A 23,297-nucleotide genomic window follows, 5' to 3' on the forward strand; every position below is an offset into this window, starting at 1 on the left:
GGTGACTATGGTCTGGAGCAGGAATTTTTAAACCTCAGAGAGAAAGGAAGGGAAGGGGAGGAGGAGAGGGAAGAGAAGGAAAGGGAAAAGAAAGAAAAAAAAAGCAGTAAGCACTTGCTATGTAACAGATGTTGTGTGAAGCATTTTATAGATATTTCTTCATTTGTTCCTTACAACAACTCTGGGAGGTAAGTGCTTTTATTATCCGCATTTTACAGTTGAGAAAATTGAGGCAAGTAAGCATTTTGACCAAAGTCATACAGGTAGTAAGTGTCAGGGCTAGATTTGAACTCAGGTTTTCCTGACTCCAGGCCCAATGCTCTACCCATTGTACCACCTAGATACCATCTCAGGCCTATGAATTTGTTTTTTAAAAAATGTTTTTATAAACTGTGTTTCGTTATACTTTGTTTCCTTTGTACTTCTATGTACTTTACACATTTAAAAACACTGTTCTGAGGCGGGTGGGGGGGTGGTCCATAGACTTCAAATGACACAAAAAATGTTTAAGAACCCTGTGTCTGAAGTCATATGTTCAGGAGAATATACATGAAGTTTAGGTAGTTGAAGTTAGTTAATGATCGCTTGTGATTTTGTGTTCCCCAGGGTTCTAGCCTGAGTCCTCTTCTTTTCTCCCTCTCTACTACTTTACTTGATTTCATCAGCTCCCATGGATCTAATTATCATGATTTTGAAATTTATCTTTCCTGCCCCAATCTCTCTACAGACCTCCGATCTCACATTTCCAATTGCATTTCAGACATCTCAAAATGGATGTTCAGTAGACATCTTAAACTTGTTATGTCTAAAACAGAACCCATTATCTTTCCCCCTAAATTACTTCCTTCCCTCCTTCCCTATTACTGTAGAGGGCAATTCCATTCTCCCTGTCCTTTAGACTCCCAACCTAAGAGTCATTCTTGGTTCCTATCTCTCACCACCCCCATATTCAATCAGTTGCCAAGGCCTGCTGATTTCATCTTTGCAACATTTTCTGAATAAGCCCCCTTCTCTCCTCGAACATTACCACCACTCTAGTACAGGTCCTCATCACCTCATGCCTCAGTTACCACAATTACTTGGTAGCAGATCTGCCTGTCTAATTGTAATCCCTGCCCATTCTAATCCATTCTCCATTCAGCCACCAAAGTGATTTTTTCTCAAACAAAAGTCTGATCTGGTCACCCCCCTCTCCAACTTGATAAATTCCAGGGGCTTCCTGTTGCCTCTAGGAGCAAATACAGAATGCTTTGTTGGGCATTCAAAGCCTTTATAACCTAGTACCCTCCTACCTTTTCAATCATCTTATACTTTTCTACCCAACATGTACTCTTTGATCCAGTGACACTGGCCTCTTGGCTGTTGCACAAACAAGACACACCATTTCTAGGCCTGAACATTCTCTCTAGCTGTCTCCCATGTCTCCCATGGAAGCAATTGAGGTTCCTGTCCAGGTTTCACAGGCATACAACAATGAGGTCAGACTATGGCTCTGTAGACCTTCAGTTTGGTGGTCAGTCTGAGCCAGCTCTGGCAATGTGTGCATTGAACTCATTATCAATGTGTACATCCCTGGAAAGTACACTACCAAGGGAGGTGAACTTATCCACAGCATTCAGAACTTCTCCATTTGCTGTCACCAATGGTTCCACCATGGTGGTGGCTGATGGAGCACCTGTGTTTTCTTGGTGTAGAGAGCACAACTCTGATGGGCTGGCCACATTGTTCAAATGCAGAATGTATGCTTCCCAGAAAGATTATTTTATGGAGAACTCACACAGTGCAAGCATTAACATCTTGGTCAGAAGAAGCAATACAAGGACACTCTCAAGGTCTCTCTTAAGAACTTTGGAATTGATTGTATGACATGGGAGACATTGGCACAGGGCTGCTCAGTATGGTGTGCCCACATCAGAGAAGGCATGGTGCTCTGTGAGCAGAGCAAAATTGAAACAGCTCAAAGGAAACACAGGATGGATAAATTTAGAGAATCCACTCCAAATGTTCACACGAATTATTTGTGCCTGACCTATGGTAAAGCATTCTGAGCTCATATTGGTCTGATCAGCCATAGTCAGACACACTGAAACTTGACTCTAGCACAGTGATGTCATTTTGGTCCTCTTCGAGAACGAAGGATAGCAACCAACTAACCAACCAAACCCCATGCCTGAAATACTGTCCTCCACTCCAACTACTGAACTTCCTTTAAGTCCCAGCTAAAATTCCACCTTCTACAGAAAACCTTCCCCAGCCCCTCTTAATTCTAGTGCCTTCCCTCTTATTTGTCCTATATATAGCTTGTTTTGTATATTTTTGTTTGCATGTTCATTATTTCTTGTATTTATTCCTATATTAATCCTGTATATAGTTTGTTTTGGGCAGCTAAGTTGTGCAATGAAGAGAGTGCAAGGCCTGGAGTCAGAACATTCATCTTCCTGAATTCAAATCTGGTTTCAGACATTTACTAGCTGTGTGGTCCTGAGCAAGTCACTTAATCTTGTTTGCCTCAGTTCCTCATCTGTAAAATGAGCTGGAGAAGGAGATAACAAACTACTGTAGTATCTTTGCCAAGAAAACCCCAAATGGGATCACAAAGAGTTGGACACAAGGGAAACGACTGAACAACAACGAGTAGCTCGTTTTGCATACATTTGTTTGCATGTTGTCTCCCACACTAAATTGTAAGCTCCTCAAAGACAGGGACTATCTTTGGCTTCTTTTTGTATCCCTAGTACTTAGCACAGTGCCTGGCACATAGTAGGCACTTAATGTTTGTTGAATTAAATTGATTTAGGGTGAGTCGTGCTTTTATTTTTGTTGTTATTCAGTCTTTTCAGTCATGTCTGACTCTTTGACCCCATTTGGGGTTTTCTTGGCAATGAATACTGGAGGAGTTTGTCATTTCCTTTTGCAGCTCATTTTACAGATGAGGAAACTTAGGCAAACAAGATTAAATGACTTGCCCAGGGTCACATAGCTAGGAAGTATGTGAAGTTGGATTTAAATCCAGGTCTTCCTGATTCCAGGCACAGCCCTCTTTCCACTGTGCTACCTAACTGCCCATGCTTCTATATTCTACAATAATTCACAGTAACATCAAGGTGCACCTCGGTTCTTGAGGGGTAGGCTGGTGGTGTGCAAGGTATGGCAGGTTCTGCTGCACTAGAGAGGCTTCAAAATGGGTCTCAGCAACAAACTATGTGTATCCAAGAACCAATCTAGCTAAGTGTAGAGGGAGGCTCATCACTAGAGATCTTTGCATTTGATAAATTCATTGGCTGTTGAAACCCATCAAATAAACAAATACAAAATGTCCCTTGCCATTCTGCTTTTTATTTGACAATGATAAAGTAGAATATATGACTCAGGAGTATTGTATAAATTGTCCTCCTAGTTCTGCTCAGTTCTTACAAGTCTTTCCAAATTTCTGTGAAACTACTCTTTTTATCATTATTTACAGCATAATGGTATTCTATTACATTCATCTACCACAATTTGTTCAGCCATTCACTAATTAATGGGTACCTCTTAGAACTGCTATAATGAGTTTTGTATATATGGGTCTTTTTCAAAATCTCTTTCTTTGATCTCTTTGAGGTATAGGCCTAGTAGTGGTATCACTGGGTCAAAGAGTATACAATATAGTAACTTTTTGGTTATAGTTTCAAATTGCTTTCTAGAATGACTGGACCAATTCATAGCTCCACCAACAGTTCATTCTTTTCCTACATCCCTTCCACCATTTGTTATTTTCTATTTTTGTCAACTTTGCTAATCTGAAAGGTAAGGCCCCTTCCTACCTTTCCAGTCTTCCCATACCTTATTAACCTCCAGTGTAGTAACATAAACCTCCTTGTTGTTCCTCCAACATCACACTCTATCTCCCAATTCTGAATGTTTACTGGCTGCCTTCTTTACCTAGAATTCTCTTCTTCTTTGTCCCTATCTCATGGCTTCCCTGACTTCCTTCAAGTTTCAACTAAAATCTCGCCTTTATCAAGAAGCCTTTATCAGTCTTCCTTCATGTAAGTGTCCACTAGTGCCTCCTTTCTGTGATTATTTCCAATTTATCCTGTATATAATTGTTTGCATGTTATCCTCTATTAAATTGTGAGCTCCTTGAGGGCAGAGAATGTTTTGCCTTTTTAGGTATCCCCATGTTTTAACCCAGTGCCTGGCACATAGAATAAATGCCTGTTGTAAGATAGAGCCTCAGAGTTGCTTCAATTTGCATTTCTCTAATTATTAATGCTTTAGAATACTTTTTCATATAGCTATTGATAGCTTGGATTTTTTCTTTTGAAAACTGCAATTTCATATCCATTTATCACAGTCAAGGAGCATTGGATGTAGAAAACCTCAAATAACATAGCAAAAAAAATGAAATTGACAATACTCTGAAAAACAGGAGATGGTTACTAACCTTAAACCATTCCTTTCCAGTAGTTTTTAAAAACAAGTTTATAGCCTGAACTGGTGTTGCCTTGTCAGCATAATGTTGCCTCTATCAATCAATCTAACAATCAATAAGCATTTATTAAGCATCTGCTATGTGCCAGGAACTGTACTAGGTAATGAGGATACAAAAACAAAATTTATTCATTGAGGTGCTCTGTAGTTTTTTTCTGGTCTCATATAATCATTATGACAATCGAAGTATGAGCTGCTATTAATCACCTCATAGAAATGCAAAAAGTCATACAAGGAAAAACTTTTATAGAAAGCTTGGCTAGAAAAAAATCTAATCCAGATAACCCAAATGGCATTTAAGAATGAACCTGAAAGGATAGTACAGACAAAAGATGGAAAAAACCTACAAAGATTTCTGTAATGAAGTCTATTCTCTGTCAGTGACGGCAGAGCATTTGTACTGTCTTCATAGTCCTTGATGTGCTGCTGCACAAGGATGTTAGAGCAGCACTAAAAACAGCACACACACATACACACACAACCACCCAAAGATGGAACACCTGTTGTAGACCACTTATTTACAGAGGAGACCACTGCTGGAAGTAGTAAAATTTGGAGGATGTTAAGGGATCACTTCTCAAGATATCTAATAGTGAGAAGGATATAAGGAACACTTGGAAAAAAACATAGACCTTATTACCAACAAAAAGTGACCAAGAAAATATCACTAACTACCATCCTATATATCTACTTTCCAATCTCTACAAGGTCTTGGGGTAGAATACTGGACCTGGAATCAGGAAAACCTGAGTTCAAATTTGGTCCCTGATATCTACTACTTGAGTGACCCTAGGCAAGTCACTTAACCTCATTTGCTTCAGTTTCCTCATTTGTAAAATGGGGATAATAGGGGGGCAGAGCCAAGATGGTGGAGGGAAAGCAGTGACTTGCTTGAGTTCTCCCTCAAACTCCTCCAAATACCTATAAAAAATTGCTCTAAACAAATTCTAAAGCAGCAGAACCCACAAAAAAAACAGAGTAAAACAAATTTCCAGCCCAAGACAACCTGAATGGCTGATTCAGTTAAATTGGTTCTCTCCTAGCCTAGCACAGTCCAGGCCATTCTCTGGCCTAAAATATTAACAGAGTAGGCAGTAGCATAAAATAAAATTCCTTTCATTTGTCCCATGCTTCATTTTCTTGTAGCTGTCCATATGATACTAAAAGTACTAGGTAGAAAATAAATCAATCTGTTAACCAGTTATTTTGCCATTCATTCAACATTTTCCTTCAACATGTGGCAGATCTTTACTGAGTACCTAACAAGGCATGGTGGGAAGATAATGATAATATTAACTAGCATGTATATCCTATTTTAAGATTTGCAAAGCCTTTGACACATTATGTTGTTTGATTTTCATAATACTGTGAAGTAGGTAATATCATTAGCTCCATTTTGCCAATGAATAAACTGACCTTTTTCTTCTTCACAGCATTCCATTTCCTGTCATTTTTTTTTTGGAATTTATTTTTTTCAACATGTGTTTTTAAAACTTTGGGTTACAAATTTTCTCCCTTCCTCCCTCACTATCCACCCTCATTGAAAAGGTAAGCAACTCGATGCAGGTTATAGATGTGTAGTCATGCAAAACACTTCATAGTAGTCATGTTGTGAAAAACTAAGTATATTTCTCTTCATCCTATCCTACTCCCCATTTATTCTATTCTCTCTTTTCATCCTGTCCCTCCTCAGAAGTGTTTGCTTCTGATTATCCCCTCCCCCGGTCTGCCTTCCCCTCTCTCATCCCCCTGCTCTCTTGTCCCCTTCCCCCCTGATTTTCCTGTAGGGTAAGATAGATTCCCATACCCAGTTGTGTATGTTATTCCCTCCTTAAGCCAAATCCTATGAGAATAAGATTCACTCATTCCCTCTCACCTTCCCCCATCTCCCCTCCACTATAAAAGCCTTTTCTTGTCTGTTTCATGTGAGATAATTGACCCCATTGTACCTCTTCCTTTCTCCTTCTCCCAGTATAATCTTCTCTCGCCCCTTAATTTTATTTTCCAGATATCACCCCTTCATCTTCAACTCACCCTGTGCCCTCTATCTATCTATACATACATATAATTATTTTCCCTCCCACTACCCTAATACTGACAAAGGACTCATGAGTTACAAATATCATCTTTCCATGCAGGAATGTAAACAGTTCAACCTTAATAAGTCTTTTATGATTTCTCTTTCCTGTTTACCTCTTCCATGTTTCACTTGAGTCTTGTATTTGAAAGTCAAATTCTCTTCAGATCTGGTCTTTTCATCAAGAATGCTTGAAAGTCCTCTATTTCACTGAATGACCATTTTTCCCCCTGAAGGATTATACTCAGTTTTGCAGAGTAGGTGATTCTTGGTTGTAATCCTATCTCCTTTGCCCTCCGGAATATTATATTCCATGCCCTGCGGTCCCTTAATGTAGAAGCTGCTAAATCTTGTGTTATCCTGATTGTGTTTCCACAATACTTGAATTGTTTCTTTCTGGCTGCTTGCAAGATTTTCTCTTTGACCTGGAAATTCTGGAATTTGGCTACAATATTCCTAGGGGTTTTCCTTTGGGGATCTCTTTCAGGAGGTGATCAGTGGATTCTTTCCATTTCTATTTTGCCCTTTGGTTCTAAAATATCAGGGCAGGTTTCCTTGATAATTTCTTGAAACATGATGTCTAGGCTCTTTTTTTGATCATGACTTTCAGTTAGTCCAATAATTTTTAAATTCTCTCTCTCCTGGATCTATTTTCCAGGTAAGTTGTTTTTCCAATGAGATATTTTACATTGTTTTCTACTTTTTCATTCTTTTGAATTTGCTTTTACAATGCCTTGATTTCTCACAAAGTCACTAGCTTCCAATTGCTCCATTCTAATTTTTAAGGAAGTATTTTCTTCAGTAAGTTTTTGTACTTCCTTTTCCATTTGGCCAGTTTTGCTTTTTAGGGCATTCTTCTCCTCATTGGCTTTTTGGACCTCTTTTGCCATTTGGGTTAGGCTATTTTTTAAGGTGATATTTTCTTCAGCATTTTTTGGGGTCTCCTTTAACATCACTTTCAGTTTTTCCTCTACTTTTCTTACTTGCTTCTCAAAATCCTTCCATGGCCTGGGACCAATTCATATTTTTCTTGGAGGCTTTGGATGTAGGAGCTTTGGCTTTATTGTCTTCTTCTGGTTATATGTTTTGTTCTTCTTTGTCACCAAAATAAGATAATATAATCTGACTCTTTTTGCGCTGCTTGCTCATGATTCCAGCCAATTACTTGAGTTATAAACTCTTTGTTAAGGTAGGGGTCTGTTTCCAGTGTGGAGAATGTACTGTCCCAAGCTTCAGGGGTTTTGTGCAGCTGTTTTCAGAGATACTTCTAGGGACCTGTAAATTTTCAGTTCTTCCAAGGTACTATGATCAAGGGTGAGGTGTTTAATCCTTTCCTGTCCTGTGTTCTGGTCTATGAGTGACCACAAGCACTCTTTTCTGTCTTGGAACTGTGAGGAGGATTTCCTCTCCACTGCCACTATAAGCTCCACCACGTCAGCTCTCCTCCTCGCCCCAGGATTGCCAGCCAGAACTGTGACCCAGATCCAAGCACTGGCAAAGCAAGAGAATCCTGCACCAGCAGAGAGATCCTTGCAATCCCCCTCTGATCAGCCACTAGATTCCCCCTCAGTCTGTGGACTGGAAGCTCAAGAAGCAGTCGCCGCCCCAGGGCCAAGCTCGGAGACTGGAGCTGAGACCACTGTACTCCTCTCTCTCACTGTAGACACAGATTTTTCCCACTGACCTTCTAAACTGTCTTTGGCATTCATGGGTTGAGAGTTCTGGAAACCACCACAGCTGCCTGCGATTCAGCTCTCTGAAGGCAGCTCCAAGTTCGCTGAGGCCTGCGCTCCCACGCCAAACTGTGTTCCTCTGCCCGCCTACGATATACCTTTCTGATCAACAGTCCAGGTTGTCTTGGGCTGGAAATTTGTTTCACTTTGTCTTTTTGTGGGTTCTGCTGCTTTAGAATTTGTTTAGAGCCATTTTTTATAGGTATTTGGAGGGGTTTAGGGGAGAGCTCAAGCAAGTCACTGCTTTTACTCCAACATGTTGGCTCCAATCCTGTCACTTTTCACTGTCCGTCTATCTCCTAATCATGGAATACAGGACCCCCTTTCTCAGGGGTGAGCATTGTGAAGCTCAAATGAGACGATGGATGTAAAGCACTTGGCAAGCCTTAAACTGCCATATAAATACCAGTTATCATTATTATAATTATTATTATCTAGTCACCAGGCCTCCAGTCTGGTGATGACTTCATTCCCTGAGTCTTCCACTGAACTCAAGCATTGTTTATAGAGCAATACAGTGGGGTTCTGAGAAATGGGGAAAGGAGCAAGGAATGTGTACATGCACACTTTTTAAGTTTAATCTGCATTATTAATGCTTTTTTTTTAAAGCCCAGGCAATCAACAAAACGACAAATCAAGCCCTTATTTTGTAACTTGTGAAGATTTCCCAAGTGTAATTACTCATACTGAAAATTTAACCGGTCCAACACATCCCTGTGACCTTACTCCTTAATTTCTCTCCACTGAATTTTTCCTGCTCTCTAAAGCTGATAGCGACCTTGCTCCTTAACCTCCTTCAGTCATAGAAACTTGGGTCTGATAGAATATAAACTTCTCAAGAGCTTTAATTGTTTCTTTAATCTCCAGTGTCTTATACAGCACTCAAACACACAGTAGGTGCTTAATAAATGCTTTCTGATTGATTGAATTAAAGTGCAGATTAGCCAATGACAACAAAGGGATCATTGGTAGGTGTACATACAGTGCAATGTGTTACTAACAAAGAATTGCACAGAGACATGGCATAAAAGCTATCAGGGGTGTGTAACCAGAAAAGCAAGTGGCCAGGTCATGTAGCATAAAAAGGGAGAAACAGATGGAAAGCCCAGATGAGCCACAGTTACCCAAACAATGTCTGGAGATTTAAAGAAAGGGCCTCAGCATGCAGGGATGATCCCCTAAGGAGGAGAAGTGAGATGTGGACAAAGGTCACACAGAATGAGAAAGAGACAGAAGTAACACTCATAATCAAATCACAGAAGCAGGTAAATAAATCATTTACATGCCAGTTTGGTCCTGAAAAGACAAATATTTTTTCTGTTCTCAAAATACTTAGAAAAGCTAGATTTTAGTAATAACTAGTATTTTGTGAAATCTGAACTGTATTAAGTCTTTAAAGCACTTTTAAGCACTTAAAGAACTTTTCCTTTATCACTTAACTAACAATTATCTGTTAATATTTACAAAATCTCTGATTTTAACCACAGTACCATTTAAATGACAAAATCTAGAATACAAAGATAAAAATCTAGAAATATAATCGGCTTGACCAGTTTCTTTTTTAAATAGTTGAATAAAACAGTTGTTTTGTGAAGGTAGTCTTTTCTTCCCTTTCCTAGTAAACATATCTTAGTGACCATCCTAATTGTTGGTGTCAGTAATAACAGAAGGATTCCTTTTCTTGCTTGTCCATTGCCCTAGAAAGTCCTCTGATGTTGGGGGGGTTCTGCTTAATAGAAGAAGAGGAATTGTTTCTAAGGAACTTGGCCCTTAACATAGTCATGTACTATACTGGTTAATAGCACCCCCTGGTGGCTATATTGGTGTCTTGTTTGTGAAGCCAACAAAAATACAGACCTTTTTTTTAACCCCTACTAAACCTAATTTTTACATATATACAGTATAGAAATGAATAGGTATTTGCAGTCACATATGTACACATGATTAACAACATTAGAATTTTGTCTTCAAATATGAATGAAAATTATTTCAATAAGCATTTACTTAAATGCTTACTATGTGCTAAACACTAGAGATCTGAGAAAATCAAATTGATTCTGATTCTATTTTGTAATTGATTCTATTCTATATCACCCCCAGTATGTTTTTAGAATTGCCTAATCCATGTTTCTTTGTCTCTGAGTTAAGTTCAGAAGTTTTTTCCTCTCTGAGCTAAGTTGTCCCATAAATCATCTTAATTCAAAGAAATATATTGTTTCTATACTAACTGCCCATGTACAATTAAGGGAGATCTGTTATCTTTCTAACAAGTGTTGGAAGGTGCAGGTAGGCATCAAAAAGTCTGTTATTTCTGCAACACTGACTGTCCTTCAAGAAAATCTGGACTGTTATCACTGTGACTCTAAATAACAATGCGGGTGGACAGCACCTGCATCCTTTGTTTTTGAAGAAGACTAATGACGTCACATAGGGATTTCTTGAGTTGCACTTGAATTGGATTTAAGTGAGGCAGAGTTGTGAAAAGTTGTCAGCCTTACTTTCTCTTCCAGAGTCATCCAAGTCCAGCGGCAAGACAAAAATCAAGATGCCTGACTGTGGAAGTAGCGATTGTCACTAGCCCTGCATTCCTGCCCATCCAATCACATTGTTTTCCATCATCTGTGATACTTCAGACTTTGTGACCAATCATATTGTTTTATGCTTACTGTTCTTGGTTCTCTTGTACTTCCCAAAACTATATGAAGGCTAGTAAGCCATACCTTGTGGTCTTTTGACTGAGTTAAGAAACTCCTTTTATTTGTCGTCACTAGTCTTAGCAATAAATTAAATGTGCTTGGAACTTTGTGCCTCAAATTACCTTAAATTTCAACCTTGACAGATCAAAGACCAAAAAAAAAAAAAAAAAGCAAGAAAGAAAGAAAAGTAATCCCTGCCTTTGAGGAGCTCATGTTACTGGCAACAATAGGGGAGTTATGAAAGGGTCTATTCTAGAGATACACTGCAATGAAAATAGGTAGATAGTGATGACTAACAGTGATAATTTGTTTCTTTTTTCAGTTTAATTTTATTTTTTTAGTTAATGGTAAGTATTTATTTTTTCCCTCATCTCCTCCCCCTAAAAACCTCCAAAATCTTTGTTTTGCAAAATCAAGCAAAACCAATTTCCACATTGACATATCCAAAAATGTACATCTCATTCTGTACAATGAGTCCATCCCCTCTAGGTCAGACAATGGGGAGAGTGCTTCATGTTCAGTTCTCTGGAATCAGGTTTGGTCAATGTATTGATCAGAGGGCTTAACTCTTTCAAAATTGTTCATTTTTATAATATTATTGGAAAATTTAAGTTATAAAAATCTTCCTTCCAAGACTATGCACTTATGATCAAGCAAACACATCAACCAAATACAATGTGAAGCTATATTGATGAGAATTCACTGAGATAAGTCATGGAGTAATGAAATGAAAGAGAGATCCTTTACTCTTCAAGATGTCTATAATTTACCCAAGGTGAATGTAATGATTATTGGACATTTGGGGACTTTGGGTCTCTTAAAAAGTCCTAGAGCTTACACTGGTATTTTCAGAAGGCTTTTCATTTGGTGTTCTGTGATAAGGTTTGGTTCATTTTCTCCAGGTTGAATAATCTGATGCTATAGCTTGACTTAAGAGTAGGCTAGAGTAGAATGGGGGCAATTATCTTACAAGAAGTATACCTTTGATCTTCTATTATACTCCTTGCTTGTCATTCAAGATTGTTCATTTTGGCCTTCAGGTTTTTGTTCATAAATCATAGATTCGGGGGCAGGTAGGTGGCGCAGTGGAAAGAGCACTGGCCCTGAAGTGAGGAAGACCTGAGTTCAATTCCAACCTCAGACACTTGACATTTACTAGCTGTGTGACCCCGGGCAAGTCACTTAACCCCATTGCCTAGCCAAAAACAAAACAAAAGAAAACAAACAAAAAAAAACATAAATCATAGATCCAACAATTATATGCATATATAAAGGGATATATGTGGGGGGCATGCAGGTATGCATATGTAGATAAATTTTTTAATTATCTTATTTTCCAAGGGCTAAGTAAGCTGATGGAAGCAAGTGAATCTGTTGCTCAGCTATCACAAGATCTTGCAATAAAGGAGAAGGAATTAGAAGTGGCTTCTGTAAAGGCAGATCAAGTGAGTTAACTAAGACAATAACTGTTATGATGTTGCTAACAAATAAAAATACCAAAACTTTTATGAAAAATAGATAGTGCATAAATGCCAAATCCTGGTCATGAAGATCTCTAAGTATTTTATTTACATCAATATATAATCTTAAATATATCATATTCTTCTCTTGACTTGATCTATGAGCTCTTTTTCTTATATGCCTGTAAGTCTCTACTACCTAAATAAAAAAAAAAATACCTAAGGCTATAGGTTTTTTAGTTTTATTTTATTAGGTTCTTCTCCTAGCCTAAAGTCTTCTTCCCTGCTCCCTCCTATTCTAGCTTTTCTTTTCTTTGAGTTCTCTGCCATATTTGACTATTCCTTTTTCTTTTTCTTTTCTTTTTTTTTTGACTACTCCTTTTTCCATGGGAAATGTTGGATCCTTATTGTCTGAGACTTTGAAAGATGAAATCTTTAAAATAAAAGAAACTTTCCTTATTGTTAGACAACCTTAGTTCCACAACTCATTTGGTGAGTTAAAAGTGCGAAGAGGGAACCATAAGATCTGGCTTTGTTTTTAAATGCTGAGGAACTGATTGCAAACCTGTCTGAAGAGAGAGCCAGTGCATCTATTTGACAGCAGAAGGAAGCATTGCAAAGGGGCTGCTGGAACAAAGGGAAGCTGCTTTAGCGGCCTCCCAGAAGGGGCTGTCTTTGCCAGTGGAATGTCCCAGATGGCTTATCTGCCCCCAGCCCCAGCCCCAGCCCCAGCCCAAGCTCGTTCCATCAGTCTCCTCCCATGTGCATCACTTCTTCCACAGAGCCTTGGTCTACTTTTTTTTCAAGGTCAGAGCATATTGTACACCTAGACTCAGCTTTGACTACTTGTTTTAATGGAATTGGACTTTGGCCATTTGCTTTTTAATACATTGATAATACCTTGAAAAAAATGAAATCTTTGAACTTGAAAGAGAAGTAAGATGGTAAGTGTGCTAGATCTAGAGTCAGGACTAGTTGGGCTCCAGTCCTGCCATCTGTATGACCTTGGGTAAATCACTTAACCTCTTTGAGCCTCAGTTTCCTCATCTGCAAGATGTGGATAAGGGGCAATAGAGCATAGTGATAAGAGAGATGGCCTTGGAGACAGGAAAATCCAATTTCAATTCCCATCTCTGGTACATACTGGCTGTATGACCCTGGGCAAGTCACATAACCCCTGACTATCTCAACTAAATGGCTCAATTGCAGAGAACTTGACAATCTCTCAATTGGTAAAGAAAGTTCTTTAGCAGGAGCTTCCTATAGACCAACAAAATCACAGGCTGAGTTTAGAAAGGGAGAGTGGAGGAGGAGGAAGGGTGATATTTTTAGTACCTCCTTCCTCCAAGGTTTGTGGGAAGGCTTAAATGTGAACCATGGAGGCAAAGGGCTCCTGAGCCCAGCCTCCCACCCTCTGCTGGAATGACTCTACAATAGCATGGATGACATGCAGGTGTCATCTAGTAGCTGCTCAGATACTTTCAGTGACAAGAAATTTGCTACTACTTCACTACAAAGTCTATTCTGTTCCTGGACAGGCCTAATGGCTAGAAATTTCTCCTTGCAATGAGCAAAAATGCTATTTCTCTGCAATTTCTACCCATTAGTCATAGTTTTATTCTCTGGATCTGCACAGCATAAATCGGTCCCCCAGATGTTAGCCCTACAAATAATTAAAGACACTTCCAGTGCCAAGATGGCAGAGTGAGGAAGGAACCCTCTGAAGCCCTCCCTAATTCCCCTCCAAAGAACTAGAAAACCACCTCAGAATTGAGCTAGGAGCAGGGAAGCAGCTTACCAGCCCAGCAAGAAAGGTCTGTCTCCCTGAGGTGGGAGGGGAGTGAGGTCCAAGAGCAGCAGCAGCAGCCAGCCTCACAATAAGGGGCCTGCAGCAAGGTTCCAAGCCTGTGGCCAATCCACCAGTGAGGCCCTACCCTTCTGCAAACCATCAGCTCGCTATACAAGTGAGCAGTCTGTGCAGTGCAGCAAGATCCCACACCAGTAACCCTACCTTTAGCACAAGCCACTAGTGAGGCCTTGATCCCCTTGCCCCTGGGTCAGCCAACAGCAAGACCCCAGCTCTGGGACCTACCAGCAGAGAGACTGTTTCTATAGCAACCCAGCAGCAAGGTCCCACCCCTGGAGCAGGCCAGCAGTTAAACCCCACACATAGGGGAGACCAACAGGGAGGCCCCACCCTCCCAGTATAAGCCAGAAGGGAGGCCTACCCTCCAGAGAAAGCAAGCAGCTAAGCCCTGAAACCCAGTGAAAGCCAGCAGTAAAACCCAGAGCCCCAGCATAAAAAGCCTGGGAAGGTGCAGAACCAGAGCACAACTTCTACATAAAAACACCAAATTACAAAAAAGGCAGAAAAAAACGAGCAAAAAAAAAAAAAGAAGTTGACTATAGAAAGTTACTATGGTGATAGGGAGGATCAAGACATGAACTTAGAAGAGGACAATAGTGTCAAAATGGCTACATGTGAAGCCTCAAAGAAAAATGTAATTTAGTCTCAAGCCCAAAAAGAATTCCTGGAAGAGCTTAAAAGGATTTTAAAAAGCAAATTAGAGAAGTAGAAGAAAAACTGGGAAAAGAAATGAGAGTAATGCAAGAGAATCATGAAAAAAAAATAATAAGGGAAAAGATAAAAATTTACTGAGGAAAATAGACTTGGTCAAATGGAAGAGGAAGTACAAAAGCTCACTGAAGAAAATAATTCCTTAAAAATTAGAATTGAACAAGTGGAAACTAATCACTCTATAAGACATCAAGATATGAAAAACCAAAGTAAAAAAAATAGAAGAAAATGTTAAACTTCTCATTGGAAAAACAACTCACCTAAAAAACTGATCCAGGAGAGATAATATAAGAATTACTGGACTACCTGAAAGCCATGATCCTAAAAAAAAAAAAAAAAAAAAAAGTCTGGATGACATCTTTCAAGAAATTATCAAAGAAAACCACCCTGATATATTAGAACCAGAGGGCAAAATAGAAATTGAAAGAATCCGTTGATCACCACCTGAAAGAGATCCCAAAATGAAAACTCCCAGGAACATCAGAGCCAAATTCCAGAGCTCACAGATCAAGGGAAAAGTATTGCAAACAGCGCCCCCCCCACCCCCCAAAAAATCAAATATCATGGAGCTACAGTCAGGATTACACAAGATTTGGCAGCTTCCACATTAAAGAACCAGAGGGCTTGGAAAATGATATACTAGAAGGCAAAGGAGTTAGGATTACAACCAAGAATCATTTACCCAGCAAAACTGAATAATTTTTCAGGGAAAAAAATACGGACATTTAATGAACCAGAGTACTTTCAAGCATTTCTAATTTAAAGACTAGAGCTGAATAAAAAATTGGACCTCCAAATACAAGACTCAAGGGAAATATAAAAAAGATTACAAAAAGAAACAAGATAGAGAAAACATAAGAAATTCAATAAGGTTAAACTGTTTATGTTTCTATATGGCAAGGTAATATTTGTAACTCTTAACAACTTTATTACTATCAGAACAATTAGAAGGAGTATGTGTAGACAGAGGATATGGATATAAGGTTACTTTGATGGGATGATACCCCCCAAAAAACAAAATAAAGGGGTGAGAAAGAAAATTGCACTGTAAGAAAGAGGGGGGGAGATTGAATAAGGTTAATTATCCCACATAAAAGAGGCATGAAAGAGCCATTATATAAATGGAGGAGACGATGGGAGGGTGTCAGGCAAAGCTTAATTAAACTTTACTCTCATCAAAATTGGCTCAAAGAGGGAACAATATGCAAGCTCAGTTGGATATAGAAATCTATGTTACCCTATAAGGAAGTAAAAAGGGATAGAGATAATAGAAGGGGGTATGATAAAAGGGAGGGTGTATTGGGGAAGGCGCTGATCAGAAGTAAACACTTGTGAGTAGGTAAAGGGTAGGGGGATAAAGGAGTAAGGGATAAACAAGCGAAAAATAGTATGGAAGGAAATACACAGTTATCATAACTATAAATGTGAATGGAATGAACTTACCCATAAAATGAAAGCAGTTAGCAGAATGGATTAAAAACCAGAATCCTACAATATGTTGTTTACAAGAAACACATTTGAAGGACAGAGATACACACAGTGTAAAGAAAAGGGACTGGACAGAATCTATTATGCTTCAGCTGAAGCAAAGAAAGCAGGGGTAGCAATCATGATCTCAGACAAAGAAAAAGCAAAAATAGATTTAATTAAAAAGATAAAGAAGGAAACTTACATGCTGAAAGGTACTATAGACAAAGAAGTCACATCAATACTAAATATATATATGCACCAAATGGTATAGCATCTAAATTTTTTTTTTTGGTGAGGCAATCAGGGTTAAGTGACTTGCCCAGGGTCACACAGCTAGTAAGTGTCATGTATCTGAGGCCGAATTTGAACTCAGGTCCTCCTGACTCCAAGGCCAGAGCTCTATCTACTGCGCCACTTACCTGCCCCTTAGCATCTAAATTTTTTAAGAAGTTGGATTAAGCTACAGGAGAAAATAGATAATAAAAATATACTAGTAGGGGGCCTCAACTTTCCCCTCTCAGAAGTAGATAAATTGAACCACAAAATAAACAAGAAAGAAGTGAAGGAAGTGAATAAAATTCTGGAAAAGTTAGATATGATTGATCTCTGGAGAAAACTGAATGGAAATAGGAAGGGATATACCTTTTTCTCAGTAGCATATCACACCTACACAAAAGCTGACCACTTATTAGGACATAAAAACCTCAGAACCAAATGCAGAAGAGCAGAAATAGTAAACACATCCTTTTCAGATCGTAATGCAATAAAAATTACATTCAATAATGGACAATGGAATGAGATCAAAAATTAATTGGAAATTAAATAATCTAATCCTAAAAATCAAGTGGGTCAAAGAACAAATCATAGAAACAATTGATAATTTCATTAAAGAAAATGACAACAATGAGAAAATATACCAAAATTTATGGGATGCAGCCAAAGTGGTACTTAGAGGAAATTTTATATCTCTAATTGTTTACATCAATGACATAAAGAAAAAGCAGATAAATGAATTGGTCATGCAACTAAAAAAGCTAGAAAAAGAAAAAGTAGATAAAGACAACTGTGATATCTCTCCCTCTTTTCTCCATGCTAAACATTTCTAGTAGTTTCAGCCATTCCTTATGTGACATAGTTGAGATCCCCTCACTATATTGATTATTTTCTTCTAGATGTGCGCTGTTTTGACACTGTCCCTCTTAAAATATATCTCAAATAGAGCACAATGTACCATGTGGGCCCTAACCAATACAAAGTATTTTGACACTATCATCTCCCTCATCCTGGAAACCACATTTCTGTTAATACAGTCTAAGGTGACATTAGCTTTTGTGTTAGCTCTGCCCTATTGCTCCTTCATATCTCAGTTTTAGCCTAATAAAAGCTTTTAAGTTTTTAGGCCTAGACCTATTGATAAACTATGTCTCCCATATTTTATATGTGTATAGTTGATTTTTTAAAAGTGTAATTGCAAGACTTTATATTATCCCTTTTAAATTAATCTTATTAGTTTGAGTTCATAATTCTAACTTGTTAAGTTCTCTAATCGTCTTGATTCTGTTGTCCAGTGTAATATGAATATATCCCAGTTTCATGTCATCTGCAGACTTGACTTGCAGGCCTTCTATATCTCTGTCCAAGTCACTGATAAAAATATCAAACAAGACAGAACTTCTTTTCCTTTCCTGGTTTTCTTACCTCTCTGGCTGCTCCTTCGGAGTTTTGATCATTGTCCTCTGTGTCTTCTCTCTCCCTCTTCTTTCCCTCTTTAGCCACCTCTCACTACACTATGCCAGACTCTCTAGCTTCTCTCTTAGGGATATTATCTGTTTTTAGATCTAGCTGTCTTCTATAAGAGGTAAATAGTCCCTCACTATTATTCCAAACATGGTTTCCATGGGTTTTTTTTATGTTTCACAATTTCATAGGTGCTAGCAGAAGTCACTGTAAGTGCCCAAGCATCAGCCAAAGTGAAAAATGAAGTTCAAGAGGTGAAAGACAAAGCCCAAAAAATTGTAGATGAAATTGACAGTGAGAAAGTAAAGGCTGAGTCCAAGCTAGAGGCAGCCAAGCCAGCTTTAGAAGAAGCAGAAGCAGCCCTGAATGTAAGCAAATGTGTAGACTTCAAGAGAAGCTCACATTAACAAAATATTCCCATCATGAAGTTAACCGTGAGATTTTCTCATTCAGGAAACAAAATTGAATTCTTAGTGTGATTTACTGCCTAGCTTGAAATGCATTTCCATTGATTTAATTCTCTCAATTACAAATTAAGCTTTAAAAAGGTCTTGATTTTATGTAACTCGTTATTTTCATGTTCATAAATCAAACTTCTATGGAAACAGGGACAAAAATACAGTGAATTGAACTATTTGTATTAGCTCTTTCTTGGTAATGAAGATTTCTTAGACTCCAGTAGACTTTTAAAATTGGATAGATTTTCTATTGTCTAAGCTACTTTAAGTGTACTTCAAGTACAAAGAGGGCAATTGATTAGATGATTTTTCAAGATTATCTAGTGTGTGTGCCCAAGCTTTCTTGGATATTTGTTGCCCCACTAGTGAGGCTTATATTCTGGTATTTATTATACCTATTTAACAAGGCACAATATTCTCTTGACAGGTGAATTCCTTGAGAAGGTGTTAACGTGACCCATTGATAGCACATTGAGGATGATTGATTAATGAATGGTGACTCATAGTTAGTTCAAATACCTGAGTAACAAGTGTTAAAGGAAAATGCTGTATCAGTGGGGCCACAGATAGCTAGGATAATGCCTGGGTACACACTCTATGGTCCTTTCAAGGTTTATGATCCTGGGAGTTAATAAAAATCACTTCAGAGGATCTTTGAAATGGTTTTAATGTATTCATTCTTTATACAGACTATCAAACCAAATGATATAGCTACAGTCAGGAAGCTTGCAAAACCTCCTCATCTCATTATGAGAATCATGGATTGTTGTCTGTTGTTATTCCAAAAGAAGATTGACCCTGTCACAATGGATCCTGAAAAGCCTTGCTGCAAACCGTCCTGGGGAGAGTCATTGAAAGTGAGTAAAATGCACTAATTCCCTAGGAATAGAAGTTCTGAATTGCCTAGGTTAGGTACCTCTAGCACCCATTCCAATTCTCTGGCACCCTGAAAGCATTCAATCAATGTGTACTGGATGAATGAACAAGGATAGAGGGCCTTTAACAATGTGGTGAAGGCAAACAGAATCTGAATGTCAGACTGGCCTTCTCTTTATATGATTTACCCAATTCTCCCTCCCTCCCCACTTTGAGATCTCCATTGCTTCTGTGCAGAACAGTTCAGTGGTTACCCAGCAGCCTCTGAAGGGTATGTTTACAAGTGGTTTCCAAAGTTGATTATGAATGTTAATCGGGGGGCACATGTACTAGAAGAGGTGGTTGACCTAGAAATAGCAGAATCCAAGCACTATTGGCTCTGCCCCACCCTTTCCCAGGTCTTCAGCCCTTGTCCTGTCCCCAGCCTTCACCTTAGCCCTGCTTCTAATTAGGAACATGTATTATGGGGACATATGCCTGGGTAGTAGTATTAATCAGGAGAGTGGGAAGGCATTTTTCTTTTTCTTCTTCCTCCGCTCCTTATGGAAACCTGAAGAGAGAATCAAAGGTTGCAAATTCTGGCTCATTAACACAGTATCCTTGAACCATCCATTTAGAGCCAGGGTTTAATTTTTTTTTTTAATTCAGAGTAGAAACTAACAGTCTGAAGGGAAAAAAATTGTCCTGTTTTCTCCAAAGTCATAAATCTAATCTCTTTTTGCAGTTGATGAGCGGGGCCGGATTCTTACAGAGTCTACAGCAGTTCCCAAAGGACACTATTAATGAAGAGACAGTAGAGCTATTACAGCCATATTTTAATATGGATGATTATACTTTTGAGAATGGTAAAAAGGTCTGCGGTAATGTTGCTGGTTTGCTGTCTTGGACACTTGCTATGGCAACTTTTTTTGGAATTAACAAGGAGGTGTTGCCTCTGAAGGTAAAGGGCTCTCCCCCTACAGTAAATTGATGTTCAGTAAAATAAATCTCCTGTATCTCTCACTTTAAAAGAGTGGGCACAGTCTAGATTAATAGGTGCAGATATCTCTATTAAAAATTCTGCATTCCTTTTTTCATGCCCTCTTATCTTGTCTTATCCTTTTTACTTCCTTTGCATTATCTCAACCATGCAGAGTGTCACTGACCTCAGGGAGAGTTCAAGTTAGACTGTTGTGGGTGGTGAGCATTTAATCCTCAACAAAAGACAAAATTACATTCCAGAAGAAATCTGCAAAGAATACTATCATTTAATTACCAATATGAGAATTAGTAATTGTTATCAGATCCAGTGTTAAGTTTTATTTTCCTTCAGTGGCAAAGGGACATTTGAGGAGGGATAGGGTATTTCTTACTCTTCTACTGTTAATATAAGTGTGTCATGTATTATTTATAGATATCGCAAATTTTTAACTTGCGAGGTGGGTAGCATGTAATTTATACTATTTCCCACCCACAGTATTTCAGGACTGGACTAAAAACAAAAAACCAAATGAATAAAGAATGTTTAATTTTCAAACTATAATATGCAATTGGATGAACAGCACATGGAAAAATTTGCAATGTTTATAAATTATACAGGGTATACTTAAGCATCTGTAAATGTGCACTGTGAGTATCATAACTTAGCATATAATTTCCCTCATGCAGCCTTTCTAGACTGAGCAGGTGCATCTATCTTAGTCTTCCCTAGCCTGTACTGCATGCCAAAATCAAAATTAGCCATACTGATACATATCTTTAACAGGCAGCATCCAATTTAGTGCTGGTCAAAATATGTCAGTATATTAATGTCTCTCCATACTTGAAATTGAATTCTCTACATAAAGTCTTGGGAGTTTATCAGTGAAAGCCCACTCCAAAGCCAAGAACTCCCAGGTTGTATGTAGCAGGACACATTTCACTGTTTGTGAGCCCTCTATTTGTAAATGCAATAGGTTTTTTGATGACCATCACTTTGTTAGCATAAGACCATTCCCAGGTCTTATAGGGTAGCATCTATATGCACCACAAAGGATTTGCTTAAGTCTGGTTAAGCCATCACTGGGGCTATCAGATATGAGGCAGTTGATAAAATCTTTGCCTGTTCCCATTTCTCATCATTACCAGTCTCCAGATGATATGATGGGATCTAACCAGGCCGACCTTTCTTAGGAGGCAGCTAAGTGTTGTGGTAGGTGGAGAGCTGGACCTAATGTCATAGAATTCTATTTCTGACTTTTATAATAGTCATTTATGTACATGTATCACCCCACTCTTGGATTATGTCTCCTTACGGACAAGGACTGATTGTCCTTTTTGTATTCCCAATGTCTTGACCAATACTAGGTGCTTAAATATATTTGTTAATTTGAAAAATAAAAAAGCTTAAAATACATAAAGGCATAGCTTTATATATGGATCATCCTCCTATTCATTAATTCACTAGTAAATTTTAAAGTATTCTTACAGATAATAAAATGTTCTATTACTAATAAAATAGCTGAGGCAGCATACTGTCATGGAAAGAGCCCTGAGCCAAAATTAAAATACCTTGGTCCTTGCCCTGCCTTGTGACCTTGGGAAAAACATCTTACCTCCACAGGTTTCGGTTTCAGTTTCTTTTTCTATAAAATGAAGGGGTTAGACTAGATCATCTCTCTTCTACTATTCTAATATTCTTGGTTATTGCTTAACAATTACATATATTGAAAGAGTTAATGTTGAATATTGAAAACTAACAGCTATTCAGTAATACTAATCATGTATTCTTCATTGTAAGGCTAATTTGGCAAAGCAAGAAGGGCGCTTGGCAGTGGCTAATGCTGAATTAGGGAAGGCTCAGGCATTGCTGGATGAAAAGCAAGCTGAGTTAGATAAAGTGCAAGCAAAATTTGATGCAGCCATGAATGAGAAAATGGTAAGTTAAACTTTATATGTAAGATTATGAGAGTAGGACCACATAATGAAATTGTGTTCAATTATTAATACTGTATGTATCATTTAACCTAAATAAAAATCAAATGTTCCAAAACAAAGTTACAAGTCTTTAAGGGAAATACATAATAGTAAATGTACTCATTCATTGGTTATGACACATAGACTAGGACCTAAAACACTAATTTCTTTAAATGTAAGTATATTTCTTTAAGAGAGAAACATCAAATTCTTAATTATTTATAGTAACTTGACTATAAAGTAAATATGAATTGATGAGGTATCCTTTTATCAAAAGATAATTTTTATAAAAAATATGTATTTTATTCATTTAAATCTAATTTTTAAAATACTGAAAACAGTTGATGAAATACTGCCATGATTGATGTGAATGTCTGATTCTCCTTCATTAAATTGTTTCCTTGAACTTTCATGGAAGCAAATATTAAAATATGATGTTAATCAATGATAGCATTCAGTATTTAAGATGTTAGTTGAGATGCTCAGTTTTAGGACTATTTTATAAATGGAGGAAGTCTTTCTGAACTTTGTGTAAAAAATAAATCTGTTGGGTGTTTGATTAACCCTATTTGAAACTTCCTCAAGACCTTATCCATTTCTGGATTTAGGACTTGTTGAATGATGCAGAATCATGCCGGAGAAAGATGCAGGCAGCATCAGCCCTTATCGATGGACTGAGTGGAGAAAAAGTCAGATGGACTCAGCAAAGCAAAGAATTCAAAGCTCAGATTAACAGGTAGATATTTTGATGTCTTGCTCTTTTTTGTAGGAACAAAAGCATCAGACAGACAGCTTTTTGTAAAAC

General features: G+C 38.1%; 1 protein-coding gene across 1 annotated transcript in view; it reads left to right on the forward strand.

Annotated features, from left to right (window-relative positions):
• DNAH8 (dynein axonemal heavy chain 8) overlaps positions 1-23,297 on the forward strand; it is a 404,075-nt gene that overhangs the window by 266,356 nt on the left and 114,422 nt on the right. The window contains exons 66-71 of the mRNA XM_027876336.1: positions 12,321-12,424; positions 18,416-18,592; positions 19,372-19,539; positions 20,283-20,498; positions 22,317-22,454; positions 23,101-23,228. Coding sequence (XP_027732137.1) covers positions 12,321-12,424; positions 18,416-18,592; positions 19,372-19,539; positions 20,283-20,498; positions 22,317-22,454; positions 23,101-23,228 — 931 coding nt within the window. The remainder of the gene's footprint in view (positions 1-12,320; positions 12,425-18,415; positions 18,593-19,371; positions 19,540-20,282; positions 20,499-22,316; positions 22,455-23,100; positions 23,229-23,297) is intronic.

The sequence above is a fragment of the Vombatus ursinus genome, unplaced genomic scaffold (assembly GCF_900497805.2).
Source record: "Vombatus ursinus unplaced genomic scaffold, bare-nosed wombat genome assembly UNPS02014811.1, whole genome shotgun sequence".
Lineage (NCBI taxonomy): Eukaryota > Metazoa > Chordata > Mammalia > Diprotodontia > Vombatidae > Vombatus > Vombatus ursinus.